This window comes from Thunnus maccoyii, chromosome 19 (assembly GCF_910596095.1).
Source record: "Thunnus maccoyii chromosome 19, fThuMac1.1, whole genome shotgun sequence".
NCBI lineage: Eukaryota > Metazoa > Chordata > Actinopteri > Scombriformes > Scombridae > Thunnus > Thunnus maccoyii.
The window spans coordinates 26,381,298-26,406,410 of NC_056551.1; the positions used below are offsets into that span (position 1 = coordinate 26,381,298).

The 25,113-nt window shown below is 39.7% G+C and overlaps 1 protein-coding gene across 1 annotated transcript in view; it reads right to left on the bottom strand.

Annotated features, from left to right (window-relative positions):
- zswim6 (zinc finger, SWIM-type containing 6) overlaps positions 1 to 25,113 on the bottom strand; it is a 52,188-nt gene that overhangs the window by 21,614 nt on the left and 5,461 nt on the right. The window contains exon 2 of the mRNA XM_042395148.1: positions 547 to 903. Coding sequence (XP_042251082.1) covers positions 547 to 903 — 357 coding nt within the window. The remainder of the gene's footprint in view (positions 1 to 546; positions 904 to 25,113) is intronic.

Genomic DNA, 25,113 nt, shown 5'->3' on the forward strand with positions numbered 1-25,113 from the left:
AATGAATTCAATATAAATATATAAATTAAGTAAAATTTCGAGGTGTCCAGGATTTGGATCCTGGGTATGTCAGTAGGTTTGTGTACTCAGTCTTTTAGGAAACACTATGTTACACACTTTGTACAACTCATTCATGTACTTTGTGGTACTTTCTGTTCTATTGTGATGCCCGAATGAGCGATGGTCCAAAGACAAAGACAAACACAAGTCGCCTCGCAAACTTTTCCTCACTTCATGCATTCTTGTAATGTGTTCTAGTCAGACTTGACCTGATTTAAGTGTGTGTGGGTGTGTGTGTGTGTGTGTGTGTGTTTCCATCCTGTTCTCCTAAACAGCTTGTTTTTCCTGAGTCCTCTCCCAGGATGGCAGCCACCAGCTGGACTTCCACTGGTGCGAGACGAAGGAAATTTAACACAGGTACCCGCATTTGCATGTGTGTTTGTGTTTGTTTAAGCCTGTACGGCATGCGTGTTAAAGAGGGGAAGTCCTGCCTGTTTTTCCCCTGAAATCACAGATAATGACCATTATTCCGGCTCCTCCACTCACCGTGAACCTGGTTGATCTCCGAGTTTTGCGATAGTATTTCATCCGCCAGTTTCTGCGCCGTCGGCAGCACCTCGGTGTGATGGACTGTGATCAGGTACTGAACAAACTTCTGCAGCTGATCTCTGTTCATCTGGAATAGAGTCTCTGAGATGGGCAGGCGCAGTTTGACCTGCTCGGGTTTCCGTACCCGGTAAAGCGAGAGCGCCACCACATGGGCGCAGTAGAAGATGTCCTTGTTGCCGCAGCTGCACGTCACTGCTGTGATTTTGCAGCGGTCGAAGCTGACGCTCACGTTGCAGACCAACTCGGGCTCTGAAGACGTGGCAGGTTCCCTTACTGTGCCGCTGAGATGAAACCCTGAAACAGAGAAAATCACAACTGTTAATCAGCTGCTTTTAATTTAAAAACGCTTAATTTAAACCTGCAATAACAGATTTTTTGACCACTGTGAACAACCTTTAAGCTGATATGGCTAACATGCTAACATGCTAGCAAACAGTTGCATATTTACACTTTCAACAGTTACAAAGCAACATTATTATTCTTTGTTGTGTTTCTGTCCAACAGGCGAATGTGAATCCAATATTCACTCTCTTTTAGCTCTATTTTTGGTCTCCACCAACTCCTGAGGGAAATATCTGGCTCTTTAGCTGCTAAATGCTCCACTATGTTCACTAGCTAGTCGCTAACTGTGTCTGACTGCTGTTTGGTGCTGAGCAGGAGGGTTTTTTGACCTCTATTTTTCTAAAAACAAGTCTAAAATTACACTATGAGAGCAACAAAAAACAGTAAAGATGCGGGCTGTGAAGCCAAAACAATGAGCTGAAAGAAGCTAAAATGCTACGACGAGCTGAGAGCTGCAGAGTCGGGTGAAAATTATTTGAAGATACGACAGTCATGTGATCAACTGTTGATATAAAATACTGATCATAGACGCATTAAATGCCATAAAATAAACAAGCTAGAACTGCAACAATTAGTCAATTAATCGACTAGTCGATCCACAGAATATTCATGATAATTGATTAATCATTTTGAGTCATTTTTTAATTTAAAAAAAAAACTAAAATTCTCTAGTTCCAGCTTCTTAAATGTGAATATTTTCAGGTTTCTTTAGTCCTCTACAACAGTAATCTGAATATCTTTGGGTTATAGACTGTCGGTTGGGAAAAAACAAGACATTTTAGGTTTCATCTTGAGCTTTAGAAACAATATTTTTCACAATTTTCTGATGTTTTATAGACCAAACGATGAATTGATTAATCGAGAAAATCATCAGCAGCCTAATCGATAATGAAAATAATTGTTAGTTGCGGTCCTAAAATAAACTTGAGGAAGTTTGAAACTTGCACACAAACTACTTTTCGATTCTGCTAAAATTCCAAATTTCCCTTCTTGAAGAAACATCAGAGCAGATATTCCCTTAAAATGTGGTTTAACTTAACTTTCCTCCAGTCAAGCAAGAGCTGGCAGGGTGAAATAAAAAGTTAAAGACAGAGAGAGATAGAAGAAAAAAGAAAGAGAGAAAGAAAGAAGGAAAGACGAGTGAAAGGGCAGTGAGGCAGCGAGCACAAAGAGCCAAATATTCTCATTTTCTTTTCATTTCCCTTCCACAACAACTCCAGTGCTTACATTACCCTGAACACCTCCTCGCTCTCTCAGGACTGACGGGATCATTTCACCACAGGCAGAGAGACCTGCTATTGTACACTGAACCTATGTTCACCTCTCAGTCAAAAAACCTATAGGCCTCTAGGTGTGTTTTGGGGAAAGCAAAGAGAGATGGAGGAACATATTTTGGATGTGGATGTGATCTTAAAGTTACTCACATTTCTTGAAGCGTAAGGTATTTGACAAGAAAATAAACCCTGATGCAAATGCTGTTGGATTTGAAGAGCTCTCATTTTCCATTTTAACAAAAAAAACAAAACAAAACCATGGTACAAATAGATTTGAAACAACTTTAGCTGCATGTGAGATTTAGGTTTAAATATTGCGTAAGTCCAGAGAGACTACCAGACACATGTTGGTAAACGATGATAAGACAGCAAATTCTTTATGACTAAAACTCTGATTACAAGATGCAGACAGTCAGAGTGAGTAGAAGTACATATCTGACTGGGTTAGTGGGTTACAAGTGATAACAGATGGTGTCAGAATGAAAACGGATGTAAACACTTATCATCTGAGTTGATTAGCAGTCTGTACTGTTTCACTGTGGGAGCACACAGCACTAAAACACTATAAGATCAATTCATTAAAAGAACTTATGACAAAAATATGACAAAAGCGTTTGTCCTCATGCACAGATACTTGCAGTGCAATCACACATGCACATTTAGTCCTAAATCAAAGGAGCGTGATGTACTTTGTGAGTCATGTTGTCATGCAAACTGAGAAATATGTGACTTGGCCGACTGCAAGGCTGATAAAAGCCGTGATGCCAAACAGTAACAGATGACAGACGACATCAGCAAATAAAAAAAATGCCAAAAGACCCAGAAAATGCTCCGTCACAGATCCTTCCTTCAGCGCCCGTCTCTGAAGCAGCCTAAATAAACATCTGAGGTTCTGTTTAGAAACCAATCAAGAGGCTCAACTTCTACTCAAATCAATGCAGTGTATCATTAAAAGGTGTCTCAGTTGACAGCTGCAATAATGAGACAAGTACTGTGTTGATATTAAAGTGAACCAGAGTCATTTTTGAAATGCAAGTGACCACAAGTGACCTCCAGCTGCTGCTACTACTTGTAGTTTTTGCAAGGCTTGTTGTAGATGGCAGGAAGAGGAAGAGCTACTTGGTCCGACTGTTTAGTTCACACTGTGTTCTGAGTGCATTTACACTTTGCATTAACGTGTGTTTTTCCTTATCAGATAACGTATCCAGATACAGATCGCATTTTAAGGTGTAATTTTAGGTGTAAAAAAGGTAATAAAGTCATCAAGTAGCGACACTTTTACAGCTACATCTACAAAAAAGCTTGCTAACATTAGCTAACATTAGCTAACATTAGCTAACACTAGCTGACATTAGCTCCTGCTCATACCAGTACAAGTAGAGCTGTAGCATCAATTCTCTGAGATTATTGGATTGATCCAGAGTTTGTTTTATTGCCAATTTTCTGATTTATAATTAGGAACAAGTTACACAGCCTTGCTTTAATGTCACAGTTCCAGTTAGTCAAGTGGGGAGTATCTATGGAGGACTGGGAAGCCTAAATTAAAACAAGTCAAAGAAATAAAGTGAAATACAATAGACATTGTTGTATGTATTTCCTTTTTATGCACTCATTTATTGTCACAATTGGTTGCAAAATGTGTTAAAAGTAAAAATGTTTTCGCTCTTTGTCTTAAACAAATCAAAAAGTAAAAAAATGTACTGCATGTCAGTGTTGTCCAGCAGAAGGCAACACAGACCTGTAAAACACTGTCATTAGTTTTCATGCAGCGTTGCAGGGCAGCGTTTTTCTTTTTGGTGATGGAAACACTAATGTCCACGCCAAAATAGACGCTACAGAAATAAGACGAAGTTTCATGTCAGACGATGCTGTTTCTTCCTGTATGTCCTAATATCTTAAACCTAAACTGTTGACTATGAAATAAATGCATAAATAAAAACATTTTAAAAAGCTCACATTGTAGCATCTAACATTTTCTACAACTAATGACACTGCAATATAATCATATCAAAAAGTGGTTCGGGTGACACTGTTCCAACAAAAACTGTGACCCGTCAGATTCAACTAAAAAAAGACTAAACAGATGAAAACAAACAAGGGAAATAGTGCCGAACAGAAAGACTGTGGTAAAACTTTTCCAGTGAAATTATTCTGAATCACATCACAGAATCTAACACTGGAATTTACTAATTTTTCCTGTTATGCAAGTCTGACAAACACATACATGCTCACAAAAATACTTGCATCGCTGTTCACCCTGGAACATTAGCTGGGAGATCAGCTCAAATGTTCTCATAAATGTGACACATATCACCCCTGTTGGGTGGAAGAATATCGTTAACAGAGTGGGTGTTTGCCTGCAGATGTGGCGGAGCTGCGAGATACAGAACTGAGCCAAAACAAAACAGGCGGAAGGACTACGAGACAAGTATGCGAGAGCGAAACTTGCATAGAAATAGAGAAAACCTCGTTTCAGTTCTTGCTATTGCTTTTCCTGCTGAGCAGACACATGACACACAAACACACATATACACACACACACACACACGCTGGATCACACTTCACCACAAGTCCACATCCTGTCTTTTATACACACACACACACACACACACACACACAGAAATGCATGGTGCTCTCAGTTACGCAGCCCTGCCCCAGTCATGCCTGGCCCACAGCTGAACTACTGACGTAACAGAAAGAGAGAGAGAGAGAGAGAGAGTGACTCGCTAGGAGGAGACCGCTGTGCTGCTGGAAAAATCGGTATGCCCTCAGCTGAGTGTGTGTGCACACGCAGGAGTGTATGCTTGGCGGCGAGCCAAAGCCCTGAGCTCAGCATTCTGTAATGCACTTCCTCTCTGTGTGTATGTGCTTCGCAGCTTGCATAATACAGCTCTGTGCACCGCATAGCAACCAAACTTAACTCCTGCACTCCCGACGCAGCGTAATACACCAGCCTGGAAACCCGAGGTTTTAACACTTCATTCCCAATTAAGCCCGAGGTCGTCGAGTTAAGCTGTCTCTGAAGGGTTTCAGAGAGGAGGAAGTCTCGGTGAGGAGTGGGGGAAAATGGCGTTTTTTTAAAGACACAGTGAACTAAAAAAAATAAATTTTCCCAGTTTTAATCCTGTGTTCCTGTGTTAATTGTTCGGTTATTTCTTGTTATGCGCCCAAAAAAAAAAAATCATTTTGGAAATCTGTCTTCCTGCTCTTCCTGTAAACATTTTCAAATGTTTGATGAATCATCTTGAACTCAGGGGCGTTTATAAAAATTCATAGAATCAAATGTGACTTCTGGAGACTAGCGAACCGCACCCAACATTGTAAAACAGTCTTGTAGGTCATAGTAGCTGCATCACAGAGGAAGAGTAGGTGTTATAGCAGTGAGAAAAAAAACTTTACTTTAATTTCCAAAACAATGTTCTCTCTGCAGCTCCGTATGTTCGCTACGTTACGCCCACGTTAGCGGTCCAATCATATGTGATGGATTTGATATACATCCCTCTTGTAATTGTACACCGCTCATCCATTTCACTAGCAAACAAGTCACAGCTAAAGATGCTCTAACTTATGTTTCACTGTGACTTTATAGGATGAGTTCACGATTTTTCAAATCTGTCTTAAAACAACAGGTAGACAGGAGGTTTTTCTTGCCGTTTACATTGAAAGTTCATCTGAAGGGGATCTTTTTATAGCCAGTATGAACTGGAGGAATGATTACAACGAGGAAAACCTCTTTCAAAAAAACTGTGAACTCGTCCTTTAAGAGGTTGAAAACAAGGCCAGGACGTTAGCCTGTGAAAGAGCAGCAGCTCAGCTCCCTACAGAGTTGAGTCTAAAGGGGACCTTCATGCCAGAGGCTGAATCTGTGGCTGCGGGGGGTCATTATCAGCTATGTGGCCAAAGCCTCCACTTAACAGGACTCTTTCAGAGCACAAAAGCCAGCGAGATCCACGACACACCAGTAAGCCACTCAGTCAGCTCAGCCTCCGATCCCAAGACCGGCCAGTCAGGCGTTAGTAAGAGCTTCTCAGCCGAAGGTGTGCTTTTGTGTATGCCAGTGTGTTCTTCTGATGACAATTGGGAACCTAATCTCTCACCCGTGGAGATGCAGAGGCACCTCTGGGGCTGCAGGAAGGAGAAGTAAACAACCAATCAATAGTCACGGTGCACTGATTACCATCTGTCCTCAAAAACTGGTTTCAGATCAGCCTCCCACTATGCCTACAGAGGGTCTGTGGTGTAGCTGTTTATAGTTTTGATAAGTGAATAACTGTTTTAGTTGTTTTTAAAGGAAAAACGCCAAACATCTGGTGGTTGCAGCTTCTCAAATGTAATGATTTGAAACTTTTTTTGTCATACATGACAGTAAATTGAATCTCTTTGGATTTTGGACTGTTGATCAGACAAAACAAGACATTTGAAGACATCGACTTTGGCTCTAAGAAATTAAAACTGGCATTTTTCACCATTTTATGACATTTTATAGACAAAACGGTTAATCTAGAAACTAATGTTAGCTTAATTAGCTAGCTAGAGGTTAGCTAGCTGCTGGTCCTTTAGTTTTATACTGACTTCCTGTAAATGTTCTGAGTAATTTGCAGGTATTTAATGGTTAATTTGGTGCAAATGATAATAAAAAACAGAAAAAAAAGTGTTAAGCTGGTTTGACTGGTAAATACAAACTCGGTTAATCTAGAAACTAATGTTAGCTTAATTAGCTAGCTAGAGGCTAGCTAGCTACAGGTCCTTTAGTTTTATACTGACTTCCTGGAAATGTTCTGAGTAATTTGCAGGTATTTAACGGTTAATTTGGTGCAAATGATAATAAAAAACAGGAAAAAAAGTGTTAAGCTGGTTTGATTAGTAAATACATTATATTTTGGTTTATAGTTGTTCATTTGCAAACATTCTTAATAAATCAGACTTAGTGTGTAGTTTTACAACATGTTACCTTATATTACCGTTTTTTTTCCACAATTTCCTAAACTAGCTGCTGTAACTGTTGATTCTTACGACATTTCTTTGAAAGGGTTATGTAAGCTGGTAGTGTACGGGAAATGTGCTCATTATGCAGTTTCTAAGAAACAACCTAATATAGTAATCTGTTGGACACACAAAACTACACACTGAAAGCTAAATATTTTTTGTCAGTTAAAGAACTGTTAAAATTTATAAAGAATTTTTACAAAATGAACTACCATGAACCAAAATATGAATTGGCACTCACCAATTAAAACAGGCTTAACACTTTATTCTATTTGTTATTATTATTTGTACCAAATTGCAACTGTAAACTTAATTGTTAGATACCTGAAAATTAAAGGATTTGTCAGGTAAATTGTGATTTTTAGCCAGCAAAATTGACATTTTCTGCTTTTGTTTACCTCTGTCTGAATTCTTTGCAAAAATTACAATAAATTTTTGGGAGGTAAATCTGCCTGTTACCACTGTAAAGTGTAAAGTGGTGGCAGTGGTGGCAGTGGGGGGCCTTAGCTTAGCCTGGCTTTGCTAATAAGTTAATGTCTGCTAATAAGTTAATGTGTTAAGAGAAAAGGGGGGGGTTGTTGTAAAGAGCTGAAGGATGCACCTCAAAATCAGGTCAACGAGGATTTGAGATAACTGGGTCAGTCTGTGTTCTTCTTAAGTAATGAGCAACAGCTTCTTACAGTATGAACATACTAATCAATGCTGTGGACTACTTCTAATGCCAGTTTTACTTCAATTTCAGTTAAGTTTAGCTTGTTATCTGCTTTTCTTCCAATCCAGCCCCCCCCACTCACCCCCCTGCTTTTGAAACACAGCTCTAGAAATAGCAAACTGCACTGAAATACTGCAAGGAGGAAGGAGCCCTCTTCGACCAAGTGGACAGAAATTCCTCAGCTCTTTCAGAAAAACAAGAGGCCGCCTTTACAACACACGAGAAATTGCAAACAGTCTCGTCACCCAGACAAGAAAACGACTCTTCTTCAAGCGAACGCCACTGAAGCCGCTGTTTTATGGTGTCCATTTCACTGTCCAATAAAACAAAAAACAAAAAAAGGGAGGGGGGGGGGGACCTCGGCTGAAATTTGTGTCTAATTGCTGCCATTCAGGCTCCAATGAGGCCTGTCTGGTCTGTGGTGAACACTGGGAGGAAACTGGCTTCTTCGTGAGAAGAGCCACTGCACTAAAAAGACTCAATCTGCCAGTGAGAAGAGAGAGAGAGAGAGAGAGAGAGAGAGAGAGAGAGAGAGAGAGAGAGACGAGCCTTTTAAAAGTGAAAACACACAAGTAGAAACCTCTCAGTGGTTTATATCAGAGCAGAGCATCAATTACAACTATCTACTTGTGCTTGTAATCTAATCTGAGGATTACAAAGGAAGGTGTCATGTGAGGTAGTCGCGTACAGCCGTGAAAACCTGTTTTCATTCGGATTAAAGCTCAATAAGTCAATTAATCAATTAGTAGATTGACAGAAAATGAATCTAGGACTATTCTGTTATAATTTATTGATGATTTCAGTCATTTTTATAGCAAAAAAAAAAGCCAAATATTGCTGGTTTCAGTTTCTAAAATGTGAGGATTTGCTGTTGTGGTTGTTTTTTTTTCATTGTAAATTTAACATGTTTGGGTTTAAGACTGTTGTTTGAACAAAGAAAACTTTAGCTAGGTTTCCAAATGTAGTATAAAATTCATGTATGTCATCACGTATTCACTAAGTCTGTTCCCATTGCACTTTTTTCAATTTGTTTTTTATCGATACACTAACATTTCCACCTCAGCCAAGTGTAAAAACCTTTTTTTTGTGATATTTCAGCTACAAGATTTCCTGAATAATCTGCATTTTAATCCCGTTTTCTTCTGCTCAAATTGAAAATGTGAATAAACACAGATGGATGGAAACTCAACTAATATGAATGTGATGCAATTTACTTACATTTTACAGCCAAAACATTTAATGAATTAATAGAGAAAACTAAACTGCAGCCCTAGTTTAGAATATTTCACTCAGCAGAAATGTCATACAGCTTTAATCCTGCAGGATTAACATGCAAAAGGGTCCATGCTGGAATACTACCTGGCCCCAGACACATTATTTTAGAAATGTGCAACATACAGGGACAAAACTGAAAATAACGAAGGTCTTGTCACACCAAAAAAAGGGCCTCATCATGTGTGATGGTGACTGACTGTGGAGCAGACACCCTGGGGCGGTCGCCAGCTTTTGGCCCCTTGGTAATTCAGCTTTGGCTTTAATGGATTGCTGAAACAAACAGACATACTGTACATGCGACAGCACAGTGCTGCAGGAACACGGATTAACAGGCAGAGCACACACGGTAGCTTCGACACAAGGCCCCGTCTCGTTGATGGTTCGCACAGCAGGTACAAACATACATGTACATGTGCACAAACACACAGGACACAGTGTGTAATAATCAGGCTGCCACTAATGGTCTTATTCTGACGATTATTTTTTCCATTAATCGTTTAGTTTATGTCACAAAATAAATCTCCAGAGTTAAAGATGTTTTCTGTGATATAAAACCCAAATAAACTCACTTTACAATCATATATGACAAAGAAAAGCAGAGGCTGGAACTAGAAAATAGTTTAGCTTGAAAAGTAACAAATAATCGATCATTATTATCATTTTTCTGTCTATCAACTAATCGATTAGCCTGAGCCATATTCAAAAAATCTGCTAACGAATCATCAGGCAATAGTCATTTTTTTAAATGTAAACAAACAATCTTGACACTGATCTCATAGATTTGTTTTTCTTTATTTGTGACATACTGATACATGCTAAGCAGAACATTTTGCAAATCTTGTTATTTTTTTGTGTGTTTTATTTATTTATTTCTATTTTTCTAATGTTTGTTTATTCCTTTTTACTTTGTTATATTTGTGTGAGGAAGTTGCTGCTTTGATTATTTCTTGTATATTTTATACAGATGTAATGTTTTGCCTGTATGTTGGTGTTGGTTTACTTTTAAAAAAAAACAATAAAATAAAATTGCAGTTCTTGTCGGTGCTCTTTGGTGGAGAAACTACTTAATAGTGACACTGTTTCTAAATTACCTAATAGCTTAATTTGGCATTTCTGATATTTAACTTTACGTCTGACATATACTAATATATCTGTAGAAAGCTAACATCGGTCAGACTCCAGTGTAGTATAACGTTAAAACAGAGTAAATTTGGTTTACATTTGGTCTCCGTTTCCATTCAGCTCCCTGATAAAAGCGTCTCCTCGGTGGACAATCAGGGACCGACAAACACTCTTGACTAAAACGAATGACGACCATCAGAAGGGACAGAGGAGGATTTTCCCCTCCCCTGTCTTCCCCTATTTAAAAGCATTTGTTTGAGTGCTGTCTGTTCCCGATGTGCTCAGTGAAAGTCATTTGTTTATCCTCGGAGGACCATCAGCAGGCCAGCCAGCGCTTCTCCTCTCCAAATGCATTTGTTCCCACTCCTGAGATACGGCTCGGTCTCTACAGAGACCCTCACAGGCTGCGCTGGTGCCACTAATGAGCTCAGGAATTCCACAAAGACACAAATAAAATCAAATAAAACCTTTTAGGCTTTGCTTACACGTTCATCTGATTGTTGTTTTATTAAATCTTGTTTTCCAAGACATGATGAACAGTGTTTGAGACGTGAATATTCTCTGAATAATGTACAAATTTGCAAATCGATACCACTCTTATGTCCATCTGTTCAATATGAAGCTGGAGCCAATTAGCTTAGCTTAGCATAAAGACTAGAAATAGGGGGAAACAGCTAGCCTGGCTCTGTCATAAAGTCAAAAAAAGCCTCTAAAACTCAGTAATTAACACCTTATATCTAATTTGTTTAATGTGTACAAAACCAAAGTATAAAAACAAGTTGAGTAGGTTTTTTTTTTCCTGCTAAGCTAGCTGCTTCCCCCTGCTTCCAGTTTTTATGCTAAGCTAAGCTAAGCTAACCATCTCCTGACTCCAGCTTCATATTCAGTCTACAGTTATGAGATTGGTAACAATCTTCTCTAGAGCTGCAACGGAAAATTAATCACCTACAATTTTAATAATCAAATATTTTATGGTTTCTATGACAGTAAACTGAACATCTGTTGGTCGGAACAAAACAAGACATTTGTGGAGGTCACCTTGGGCTTTGGGAAACAGAGATTGACACTTTTCACCATTTTATACACCAAATATTTAATCAATTAATCAAGAAAATAATCAACAGATGAATCGATATTGAAATCCATTCATCTAACTGTAACTCGACAAGTAAGCAAATTAAACTCACTATTCCTTTAAATGTCTACAAGATAGTGATGAACTGAAGATCTTCTAGTGCTGAAGAGTCTTTGATGTTGCTGAATAAAAAAAAAGGGGGCAACAAAGAAGAAAGGTAGATGCTCGAACCTCTGAATTATTTACATTACGTCTTTGATCACACCAGCTAAAACACTGACCAAAATAACCAGGAAGTAAAGGGGGAAAAAAAAAACTAAAGCAAAAAAAGAAGGAAAATAAAAACCCGATGTGGGAATATCCAGCACTTCAGTGGAGCAGGCCAGCAAAAAGGCCGAGGGGAGAAGCTCACTCAGAGAACTGGAACGCTGTGGGAACGAATGCGTTGGGAGACCGTCGGGTCTCTGACGTCTCTAAAGTTAACTCTGAGTAACCTGAATGTTGCTTCTGCTCCTGTGGGAGTGTGGTGGTGCAACTCCAGCTGTTTCTGCATTTTGCTTCCCCCTTTAATGTCACCATTTCCCTCCGCTGCATCAGCACTCACTATCTCCTGAGATTATAGTCCAGTCATGTTTTTCCAAGCACTAAGTCTTGTTACTCTGTAACGGGTCTCGCTGCCAAAATGGAAGACGCCAAACAAACAGTCAACTCATATTCGCACCGATGAAAATAGTTAAAGAATCTAAAGTTACAGTCGTCATTAAGCAGAAGGCTCTTCAGAATAAAAGCATGGATTATAATAATTATTGATGCATTGATGTGTAATCATCACTTTAATGTTGCAGCTGGTAAAGTTTGGTAAATTCTCGCTACTTTATAAACTGCTCGGTAGCTTCATCTATAATAATTAGTGCTGCAACTAACGATTATTTTCTCAGTTAATCGTTTGTCTATAAAATGCCAGAAAATTAAAAAATGCTTCTTGTAATTTTCCAGTGTTGAAGGAAACGTCTTCAAATGTCATGTACGACAAAAAAAAAAAGATCAAATCCTCAAATTTAAGGAGCTGAGACCGACAAATGTTTGGTGTCTTTACTTAAAAAATTACTAAAACATTACTATTTTGATCAAAAGAGTTGCAGATTAAGTTTCTGTCAATCGATTTATCAATTAATTGACAAATCGTTGCAGAAGGACGGAAAGAAAACTGACAAATATTTACAATTTATAATTCTGAAACCAGTGAATTTTGGGGTTTTAAGATTGATAAAATATCAAAATAGTTTCCGATTAAGTTTTTGTCGATTGACTGATCAGTTTATCCGCTGATCATTTTCACTCTACGTTCCATTAACAAGTTATTTTGTAGGGCTGATTATTATTTCAATTAAGTGTTAATAGTTGTTTGTTACATAAAATGTCAGAAAACGGTGAGAAATGTCGATGACAGTTTCCCAAAGATGACGTCCTCAAGTGTCTTGTTTTGTCACAGAAGACTAAAGAAACCAGAAAATATTCATATTTAAGACATGAAATAATATAAAAAAATTACTCAAAATGATGAACTGATAATCAAAATACTTGTCTACTTACTAATTGATTAATCAGCTAATTGTTGCAGCTCTATTATGTTGACAGAATGAAAATGATCATCTGACTTTGGTGGTTTTCTTGAAATAAAAAGGTCACAACTCAGCAGGTGACTCACAAATCTCCGATGTCAGCGTGTCCATAATTGCACAATCAATCCGTCTCTGCTTATAATACGGAAACTGACAAAAAAAATAATGTAATTGAAATGTTTTACTGTGATGGATGACTTCTTTTAAGCAAGTTTCAAGTCTCTGCGATGAAATGAATGGAAACGAATGGCTGGAATGTAGAAAATAAACCAAAAACACTTGTAATCTTTAGTGCGCACTATCTAGAGTACACTTAATAAAATGTTAAACATTTAAAACCAGCACTGTGGACTATTGTCTGCCTCTATCTTGTAAGGCCATAAAGTGAGTAGGAGGTGCGGAGCTATAAACTGTAAAAAAAAAACAAAACGGACACATCACAGAAAATGACCGAGAGGAAAACGCTGCAGGACACACGGACCGTCCTGTCCTCTACTCTGCATCTGTTCAAACAAACACACACCTGCTGCGGACGGCAGCACGAGCCAACGACGGTTTTCTCTCCATGAGGCGCACCAGTGTGACCTTTGACCTCTGAACTACCAACAGTTGCTTCCTCGAGGTCACAAACAGCCCAACAACACCAGTGCGTGTGATGAGTGTGAACTATACTGAGGACTGTCAAACGTAGCACACGTGTTGTTGGGTTTTTTTTTTTTAAAGCTAGCGTCTGTATGTTAATTTTTAGGATTATTTGTAACCTCACAACTGAAACAACGTCACTGAAGCAAAGCATTTATAACTTTACAGCAGATACTGTAATAAAAATACACACAGGGCCATCCGTTTCCTGTAAGTGTCTATTGTCATATCTCAACTTTCACACTATACGTCAGACGGACATGTGACGAAGTGAGAACCAAGAGGGTTCGCTTCCTTAACGCTGCTGCTGAGTCAATGATGAGTCAGAGCGTCTGATTCTTGAAACAATGGCTTCACTAATCCAAGCTAACATGTTGTTATCAGGCTAAAGTTATCTTATTAACTCTCAGATAAAAAGGTAGAAGATTGATCTGTTTATCTAGAAGTCATCGTCGTGAATCAGACGGCGCTCCTGTTTTAAATTATAGGCAACATGAGAGTCGAAACCGTGATCAGCACTGACATGATTGGCTGAGTATTGATCAGATGATTTCCCAGCATGCACTTGTTCAACAGACTCATGGACATACAGTAGAAGTGTCTTCTATCATTGCTATACAATTAGTTATTATGAGTAAAAACAGTCAGTTGGTGAAGTGCATATAGTTGTTAATTATAATCCTGGAGCTCCTATTATACCTCATTTTGTTCTCCTGGCCTGGGTTCTTTATTATTCTTGATATAGAACGCCAAAATCCTTCCTTTCAATTAGAGATTGGGGTCCGATAGCATTTTATCTGATAAGAATTCGGCTTATCGAATCTTTTAGGTATTTTGTTTGGTGTGGAATTAACTTGTACATTACAAAATACATTTAACTGTGTGACTAATATTCAGTATATTTCATAAATTGTAGTGTAATTGTAAATGACGAATCCTCAACAAGTCCTCTTAAACAAACACGTGACTCCAGAACGACACAAAGTAGCATTTTCTAATCTGGCGCCAATCAATCACCATGACAACGTCATTCGTCTGTGCTTTCCAAAACCGTTACTGTTAAAAATAAAGATGCTTTATGATGTGATGACGTTGTGTTAAAGGTCTGGTTAACGTTAAAGAAGCGTGGTGTGGGTTAAAGTTACTACTTCCTTAAAATTAGACCGCCTTCGTCTTCATGGCTACAATAATAACCACAGATTTAAGGTTACAGAATGACCATAGTTGCGGTTTTTAAAAAAAACTGTCCCTACTCGTGGTTGGAAACAGGAAACCAACAGCGGTCACCTGTGGTAAAGTCCACTGTTGGGTTGATACCTCCATCCGCCCCTCCTCCTCCTCGTCCTCTAAATGAAGAAAACTGTCCACATGTATTCAGACGGCTGCTGTCACTCAAACTGAGTATATGTCATTTCTGGGCGTCTGACATTATGACCTGTTATGTTGTTTGTCTTGAGAAAAAAACCTCCAAAACCCCCGTGATGTCATAGTTAAAGGTCATGTTTTATGGTTTTATTGGTTTGACGCCAGAAACTGTTAGCTGAGTTAAGTTATGTGTCTCAGTAACGAGGTTGGGTGCTGATTGAACTTTTTTAAGGGTACCGACTGAATTACGTTGGTTCTACCGAGCACCTCTTCACGTTCCGGCACCTTGAGAGCGGGTCGTGTTGTGAATTCAAATAAACGCTGATAAAAGTTTATCTCCTAGTTTACTGACATACGTGCACTTGAAATTCTCTCCTGTGTTCCTGTTTGTACTTTCAGATATCAGCCTTTTTTTTTTTTACAGTTTCCTGATCGTTTTCAGCCGTATCGGAGTCGTGTTAAGTTACTGCTGATGAAAACACTTCCTGTTGCTGCTGCTTCCTCATACTGAAAGCTTTCCATTGACAAACTAACAGAAGGTTGTTATTGTGAAGAACTTATAGGAAATTTAATGTTTTTGAGCTTTGTTAGCTGTGCTATTTGGAGCTATTTGTTCAGCAGATCAATATAATGGAATAATGGAGGGAGGGAGAGTACAAGCAGAAACAGCCACAGTGATGATGATGTTTGATGAAGAGCTGCAGACGACCAGCACACCTCCAACAGGTAAACAACTTATTTTACCTTGTTTATTAGTAATTTATTCTTTATTCTTTTTTATTTTACCTTACCCAACAAAATGTTCTAAATAAATAATGTTGAAATTTTGAAGTTTTGACTTATTTTTTACAACTGAAATTACATTTTTGTTATCAAAGAGAAAGTTTTACAGTTATTACAGGTCCTGGTATCAAAATGTGAACGGTGCCCAACCCAACTCAGTAACATTTAACATCATTATCAATGAACATTTTTCATCACATCACTAAGAAAGGGAGTTGTTTGTATCTGACAAGCTAACGGTGGATAAACCTGCACTTTTGCATGTTTGAACAGATTCAGGCTTTTGACTGATCATTAACAATCAGATTAATCTGTGTATGTGGGCATGTATGTACTGTATGTCCGTGTGTGTTGAATAAACTAACCCAACAACATACTCTGGCTTTGTCTTTGTGTCTGGCTGACTGAGAGCAGCCGTTTAACTGTCAGCGTAACGTCATAACGGCGTGCCTCTAGGAGGAAAATACTTTCCTACAGCGTCACTGAGAAGGAGGGGCCCCATGCTGTCAAAACAGGATGCAGGTCACACGTTATCAAGGCAGAGCATCAAACCAGAATCACACACCCTCAACCTCCTTTCTATTTGGGCTAAACAGACAACACAGCTTGCTCAACATTTCTGGGGGGGGGGGGGGAATCGTTCAGCTTAACCAGCAGGTGTTACTGCTGGAGGTTAAATAACACTACAATCAAGTTGTTCAACCCTCATCATCAGTCTGCTCGTTCTTTGTTTGAGTGCGCGGTTATTTTGGTTTCTGTCGAACCACATTATCAGTCCGTTCCTGCCTGAGAGGCTACAGCAGAGCAACCATCTCTTTTCCGTTCTGCATCTCATTTGCCAGCTGGAGCTACCTTCCTGCTCAGCTGCGATGTGATTCGTCATGTCACTGCCATGACTGAGTGCTTCTCACACACACACACACACACACACACACACACACACACACACACAAAAACAGAAATATGATCATGATTATACTCGCTGGCAGCTCAGACTTTACAGATATTAACTCTCTTTTCTCTCTCTCTCTCCGGCGGTGAATAAAAATGATATCTGTCAAACACACACATGGGGAGGCGGGGGGGGGGGGGCGGCGCTCACATCTCACCTCGGCGGACACCGTGATGAAACCTCATCCCGGCGTCTGATCGCCATTCATTCCTCTCAGCTACCACTCCCTGCTTTAAACTGCATTACAGCCCAGTCGATATGGTTTTAAAAAAACGCGTTCGGTTTCCGTCATACTCACTGACATTACTCATCGTTAACAGATGAAAACAATGACTCAACTTGTAGGCGCATGCCAGGCATACCCCCCCCTTTTGTGCAGAAACATACCGGAGGAGTTTGCAGGGCTTGTGAGAGCTTGTGTCATCCCGGAGGTGTGAGTGTGACCTTGTGAAGGCTTTTAAAAGGAACCTAATCATACACAACTATTATTGAAGAGTCTGCCCATTATATTCTTATTTCTTGACACACATAAAAGTCAGTTTATTCATCACAGGGAGTACTGCTCAGCCGTTTTAAAGGGATATATCATGCTTTTTTGTGATTTTCTGTTGTCTATATACTGTTATGATGTTGGATGTCTATGATAAATAAAGTCAACAGAGATAGATAGAAAGTCAAAAAGCTTCTGCCTGCTCTGAACGTTTTGTTTGCCAAGTTACATCTACTTCCTCCTTGTGATGACATCATATTGTTTGCACATGCCCACAAACGGCCCCTTCTGCTCTGTAGCCTTTGTTTCTAAGGTTGTTTGCGTTGCCGACTCTCATATTTCGGATCGTATTCAAGCTCCAACACGTACAGATGTATTTGAGAAGTTTCCAGTAAAGATGTGAAATCTTTATACTACTGTCTGCTTACTGTCAGAAACCGACCAATCAGGGCTCATCGAGAGGCGGGCCTTAAAGAGACAGGAGCTAAAACGGCCTGTTTCAGACGGAGGTTGAACCGAGGAGCTGCAAGATAAATCAACTGTAAATGCTGCAAATATATTCAAGTAGAGCCCCAGAATATAAATATAGAGCTCAATTAATTCACTTTTGGAGTCTGGGTTACTTTTGAATACTTTTAAGCAACTATGGCGTTGTGTTTTATTCATCCTGCAACAACTACAAATCAATTTTGATGCCTTTTGACTCGTGGGTATTATAGTATTTCAAGCCGTCAGCCAAACAGACAAACAAAGTTAAAATAATTAAAACTATTTCATTCAGGAGACTCCTGTGTTTCTATCGTAAGGAACACTGAGGTTAATATTTCAAGAAAAAAAAAAAATTGAAATGGGAACACAGAATGGAGAAAAACACTTCACTCCTCTGACCCTATTAAGTTGCATTATGGGAATTGCAGGATCCAGAGTCACTGAAGCTTGACTCACACTAAAGGCATTTTGACTCATACTAAAGGGTATTTTGGCCCCTGCTGCTTTGATTTTTTGGTCATTGTTTTTTAATCAGTCTCTTATAAGTCCCCCTGACTTTATGAGCATCGCCTGAGTTTCTCTTTAATAGATTAATTTGATCTATGAAGCCAGAAAATAGCGTAAAATCCGTCACACTTTTCCTTCATATTGCTTGTTTCGTCTGTCCAGAAGCTTAAGATATTCAGTTTACTAACAGATAAGATACGACTGAAAGCTGTAACGTCATTGAAAACTGACATAAACTGTTAATTGGTTATCAAAATAGCCGCCGATTGATTTTATGTCAATCGATGGAGCTCGGATGAAATCATGGAGTCAAGAGGACATGGAAGGATTTCTCATACGTGGCACTAAAGTTGTGCAACAGCTTCCCTGGAAGTCTTTAAAACGATGGATAAATAATCAAATAGTTTCAGGGTGAGCCTTAAAAACCTGGTTTTACTTGTCTAAACCTCAACATGTGTACCTGTTGAAGCAATGAGGCGCTCACCCAAAAGCAGCGTCCCATGTATGAGTCAGAGAGCTATGCCGAAGGGTTTGGGGTGGGGAGGGGTGGGGGGGGTGTGTGGAGGGGGTGTGGAGGGGGTGGGGGGGCCCTGCAGCTACAGTTTGGACCAGGAGAACGAGATCATTTGCATGTTATTACAGATACAGACGTAGGTGGAAAGGTGGAGCATGCAAAGAGGCAGAATAATAAACTGAAAGCAGACAGGAGATCCCCGAGTAAAGAGGTGAACAGGAAGCGGATGGTTATAGGTCCCGTGACAACGCTGAGAGAGGAGGAGGAGGAGGAGGGGGGGGGGGCGGGGGAGGAAGATGTGCATGTCACAGTCGATGGGTTTTTTAGTTTATGTGACACACAGTCTTTGAATTTGGCTAAACAAACACGAGCGATTTAAGTGTTGAGAGAGGACAAGGAGGAGAGGTAAAGAGAGGAACCATCAGTCTTCATTAAGCACGCTCTGGCTGCGAGCTAAGGTAACGGCCCTCTGATGGATGACACCTTTAAGTTCCCATTAAAAAAAGGTAAGCATTGCTCATAAGCAGCTTCTGATTAACAGTCGAGGCCGGGAGAGGTGAGCCGGTTGCTGCTCCGCTCAGACAGTCTCTCACCACAGGCCCTCACAGCTCATCTCATTTCCTCTACACTTCTTCACGAGCAGATCAAGAACAGACCACAAAAAAAAAAAAAATCGTGAGCCGTACTAATATGTTTGAAATGCTCGAAGCGGTTCACCTGTTATTAACTACGGCGCTCTTGTTTGCAGAGCTGCCGAGAGGTCCGAAGGGCGTTCGTCTACGGAGACCGACCCCATGGGGGCCCGGGAGTCCCATGCGGCGAGGACAGCGGCAGGCTTTGACTTGCTGAGACAGTGTGGGGTTGAATAAAACTCCCCAGACGCCCCCCCCCCCCCCCCACCAACAAAAGAGACAACCTGGCTGGTTTCTACAGCTCTAGGAGGCAAAGGTGTATCTAGCTGTTCATATTAGCAGTAGCATTATGTGGCGTCCAAGAACAAAACGGGATTTATCGAGCCCGGTCGAGGGCAGACGGAGGTAAACTAGTTACTCCCCTCCTCCATCCGCCTCTCTGCTCCGTCGCCTCTCCTCTCCCTTGAGTTGAAGGTTAATGATGAAGGGATACGGCAGAGGAATACAGATCAGGGAGACGTGGATGGATGTGGGAAGGGTGTTAAAAACCAGTCTGGAGCAGCTGTGGTGGGAGATTATGAGCAAATGTTACCTGCTAACCGGCTCAGGCCTTAAATGGATAAGGTTGGTGACGTTCAATATTTTTCTTTATCGTCGATAAATCCCATGAAAAGACCAAAACCAACAACGGGATTTATCTACCAACAAGAAGCCTGATATATATATTCTTCCTCTGTGCCACAGAGCTCCATTGTTGTCCAAAAAACTATTAAAAACACATCAATTCGACTCACACACTGTCCTGCTGCCAGGTATACTCGCTAAAGCACCGAATGTGTATTAATCCGCCGCTGAAAATAGTCCCCAAAAAATTCACTCTTCCTGTTTGAGTATCAAAAAAACTACACTGCTGTTTTTAAAGGTGATTTTCGGTTATTTTTATGCTGTTATAATGTCGGATGTTTATGTTAAACACGGTCAAAGTCCTAAAACTTGAGGTGAACATCTGTAAAAATGCTCCTTTCACATTAAAAGCCGTATTTACCTCTACTGCCTCATTGAACTGACATCAGATTGTTCGCACAAGCCGACAAACGTCGTCGCTAAGGTTGCTCGCGTCGTCCACTCGAACATTTCGGATCGAATTCAGGCTCGAACATGTACGGATGTATTTGAGAAGTTTTCCATTTCAAGTAAAGGACAAGAAAAAAGAAGTGAAATCCTGCTACTAACGTCCAGAGGAAGCTTCCTGAAGCTGACCAATCAGAACAGAGGGAGCCTTAAAGAGACAGGAGCTAAAACGGCCTGTTTCAGACAGAGGCTGAACTGAGGGGCTGCATAAAGGGCCAGTAGAAGATAAATAAAGTGTTTTTTGAGCTGTAAATCATGCAAAGATATTCCAGTAGAGCCCCAGAATATAAATATATAGAGCTGTAAATGTGCATGATACGTCCCCTTTAAAAAATTAAATCCTCATCTTACAGTGTGCCACAGACTCGGTAGGCATGTCAGAGAGCACTTTTTGGTTTTAGTCTTCTCGTAGGCATTTCTTTTTAAAAGTCTTAACTCTCTCGTGAAAACATAAAATGTGTTTATACGCAGCCAAAAAAGTCCGTTCAAAATGTGACTGTGAATGTGTCCGTGGAGCTTTCAGTGTCCATGTGGAAGCAGAAATGAAAAACTTAGTTACATTCCTCGTGGTGTCTGACACTGACCTGGAAAATACCTGGGCAGAACTCCAAGGCTTCAACCAGCAACAACAGGAAAACTCAGATTAACTCAGTTGTGGGACTTTTACATCAAACTGCCTCACTGTCCACTCCGCTCAGATGTGCCTCTGTTAACATTCAGTTAGACTCTTTTCCCCCCTTAAAATTTATACAAGCACGGTCACTGAAGTGTAAAATCATTTTTCAAAATGGCAGGTTTTTTTTTTTTTTGCCAATGGCTGGTCTGAAAATCCAGCCCAGCGTTCGTTTCAAAACATGTAGCTCCAATAAAAATTGATCTTGCAGAGCAGAAGCATATTGAGCTATGCATACACTATTAATGCTGATCAACAACCTAAAGGGTGTGTGTGGGTGTGTGTGTGTGTGTGTGTGTGTGCGAGCTCCTTCAGCATGCTTGTAAAGCTTTGCATCATTCAGTAGGTGAGCGCCGATTCATCGATTCTTCATAAAATTGCAGATGAGGAAGCGAGCCGGCAATAATCAGTGTATACAAGAGGCCTGAAGCTTCATGAGTGCATCTGCTGTGTGCGTCTGCTGTGTGTGTGTGTGTGTGTGTGTGTGTGTGTGTGTGTGTTACAACAAATTAGTGCTGTGAGGTGCTTAGCTCAAGTTTAATTCAATATAGTATGCTGAGTTTAGCAGCTGAGAGTGTAACTATGTGCTGAATCACAATATCAGAGATTAATATAAGCAACAGTTGTGCACAAATAGACGAAAATTCATGTTTGTTTCTCTCAGAGTTATGAAGCTAAAGCGGGATCGTTCATCTTACTACCGATTAATCAGCTGATTATTCTAGTATTTGTCTATAAAATGTCAGAAAATAGTGAAAAATTGTCTTCAATTTGTTTTGTTTTGTTTGACAAACAGTCCAAAATCTGTAGATATTTAATTTACAGATGATATAAACCAGAGAAAAGCAACCGTAAAAGTGGAGCTACAAGGATTAGTTGATTAATCAATTAGTCAACCTGCGGCAACTATTTTGATCGTTTTAGTCATTTTTTAAGCAAAAACGCTAAAATTTTGCTGGTTGCAGGTTGTAAAATGTGTTGATTTGAAGCTTTTCTGTGTCGTACATGATAGTAAACTGAATATATGAATATTTTGGACTGTTAATCAGATAAAACAAGATATTTCAAGATGAAACTAATAGACAAAGCAATAAATCAATGAATTGCAAATAATCTGCATATTAACCGATAATGAAAATAATTGTTAGTTGCAGCCAAACTTAAAAGATTTATCAATTATTTCAAAAGTTGCTGATTCATTTTATGTCGAACGACTAATAGATTAATCAATCAGGTCTTCTAGATTGATTGATTGTAATAAACCCTGGTATTTTATTCTAAGCAGTAGTTTAAATAGTAGATTTATATATAAATACAGAGCTGTATATAATCAGCTCCACCGTCTGGTACAAAAAGCATCCGAGTCTGAGCTGAAGCTTACTTGACTCTGATGTCAAGAGCTCTCTGAGTGAAGCGGCTAATCACGAAGCAGGAGCACGTAATGACGAGTGAAGAAGGAGTAAGAAGGAGTAACACTTGTCTCAGGACGCCGCGCCTCGCCGGCTGATCATCGAGCCAAAACGTCTATTTCAGGGAAGAGCGAGTGAAGTTTTGGCTGAACTCTGTCTGTCTCAGTGTGTGACGCTATGCCAACCTGACCTCTGACCTTACAGACCAGAGCGCTTCTTCATCAATATCACAGGATGAAACATGTGAAGTGCGTGAGCGTATCGGACTCCAGCAGACCATCAGTCCCTCTATCAGCCCTCCGTCCATGAAGCAACAGGCCTGTGACAGACTTGAGGGCCGAGTCTCAAATTCTGCACGTCAGTGTACAAAATGACGGTGATGTTGACGTAAACTCAGTCGTAACCGTTTCAGCAGCGCTTGAGTTTTAATTGGTACGGACGTGCAAACAAACACGCGATCTCTGTCTGACAGAAAGGAAAGAATGTCTGAAACAAGATTTAAGCATTTTTCTGTTCCCAAAGGAGAAAAACTATGTTTTTAAGGCAACTACTGATTATTTTTGTTATGACACAATCTGCTGGATGTTTTCTTGATTAATCGGTTAATTATTTGTTCAATAAAATGTCCAAAAATACAGAAAAGTGCCCAAAATAGACTGACAAACACTCAGAAACTGAAATATTGTCAGTTTATTGCTACAAATGACATGAAAAAAGCAGCAAATCATCTTAAATGAGAAGCTGGATCCAGAAAATGTTCAGCATAAAGGCTGCAACTAACGATTATTTACATCATCAACTAACGTGCCGGTTATACTCTTGATTAATCGATCTGTTTCAAATGTTGTTTTGTCAATAAAATGTCAGAAAATAGTGAAAAACACTGGTTATAATTCCCAAGAGCCAAAAATAATCAGTTTATCATCATGTATGACACAGAAAAGCTTCATATTCTCACATTTGAGAAGCTGCAACCAGCAAATATTTGTCTTTTTTCTTTAAAAAATGACAAATATTAACATAGCTGCACTAAATCAATTAATCAACAGCTCTAAATTGAATGTGATTAGGTTTTTGGACAAAACAAGCACATTTAACTTATCAACTTGGACTCTGGGACACTTTGTTCACTATTTTCAAACATTTAATGAAGAAAATAATTGACATCTCTTAACTTCCTTTAAGGGCTGTGAGCAGGTAAATAAGAAGAGGAAAGAGGACGGAGGCGTTCACTTTTTTTTTTTTTCCGTCAGCAACAAACACCGCATACTAACAGCATCGATGTTTCAATGACCTTTGACCTTCTACAGCAGAGGCAGATGGAAACTCATCAACAGGGGATCAGACGGGGAGAGAAAGTGGGTAAAAAAAAAAAAGAGGTGTGAACTTGACCTGCTGTAAAGTGCAATAATAACCGGTAACAAACACATTACAGCACATGTTTTCCCTCCATATATAGAAACCATGTATTTCCCTGCTCGGTGTTTGTTAGTATACATTTTTTCCTCTCCATTCTCAAGTTGTTTTGACAGAGTGAGTGCAGATTCTCCATCTGAAATAAACATCACTCAGTGCACATAAACACCACAGCCTATACTTCAACATGTCACTGAAGCCTATACTTCAGCTCAGACCTATACTTCAACCCCCCCGCCCCCCCCCGACGCGCCCCAGCTCAAGCTCCGCTCCGCGTCCACGTCATGTTTACCATGAAAACCCCTCAGCCTGGAGATCAAGCTACTCCCGGCGTCCTTGACACAGCGTTGAACCTAAACTCGTTGGGACTCCAAAAGCATTTAGGCCTCAAAAAACAAAACCGCAACACTGGAAACATCCAGGAAATCTTATCATGAAAAGCAGTTTCACGGATGAAAACGTCGGTGGATCTGTTGATCCGCCGCTGTGGTTCAGACTGGAATATTTAGAGCTGCAACTAGTGATTATTTTCATTATCTGTTAGTCATTTGGTCCATAAAATGACAGAAAATGTTGATAAATGTTTCCTAAAAACCCAAGATGAAACCTAAAATGTCCTGACCAACAGTTTACTGTCATAGAGGATGAAAGACACAAGAAAATATTCATATTTAAGAGGCTGAAGAAGAGATAATTTTAGCATTTTTTTCTCAAAATAAAAGACTCAAAACGTTTAATTGGTTATGAAAATAGCTGGTGATTCATTTTCTGCTGATTAATCGACTAATCGTTGCATTTCTAGCAATATTTCAACAACTATTTCATACATTTGCTGTTAAATCTTGTACGTTCGTGGTTAGCTGCTGTTTCTGTTGATCCTCTGACTTTTCCTAATTAATGCAACCATGAGGTTCATATTTGTGTTTTTTAGTGAAACATCTCAACAATTTAGTTCATACATTCATGTTTCCGCTCAGGATGAACTGCAGTAACTTTGGTGAACTTAACTTTTCATTTAGCAGCATTAGCATCGTCGTTATGAGCATGTTAGCATGTTGTCATTAGCATCTATACTGTAAGTGCAGCCTCACAG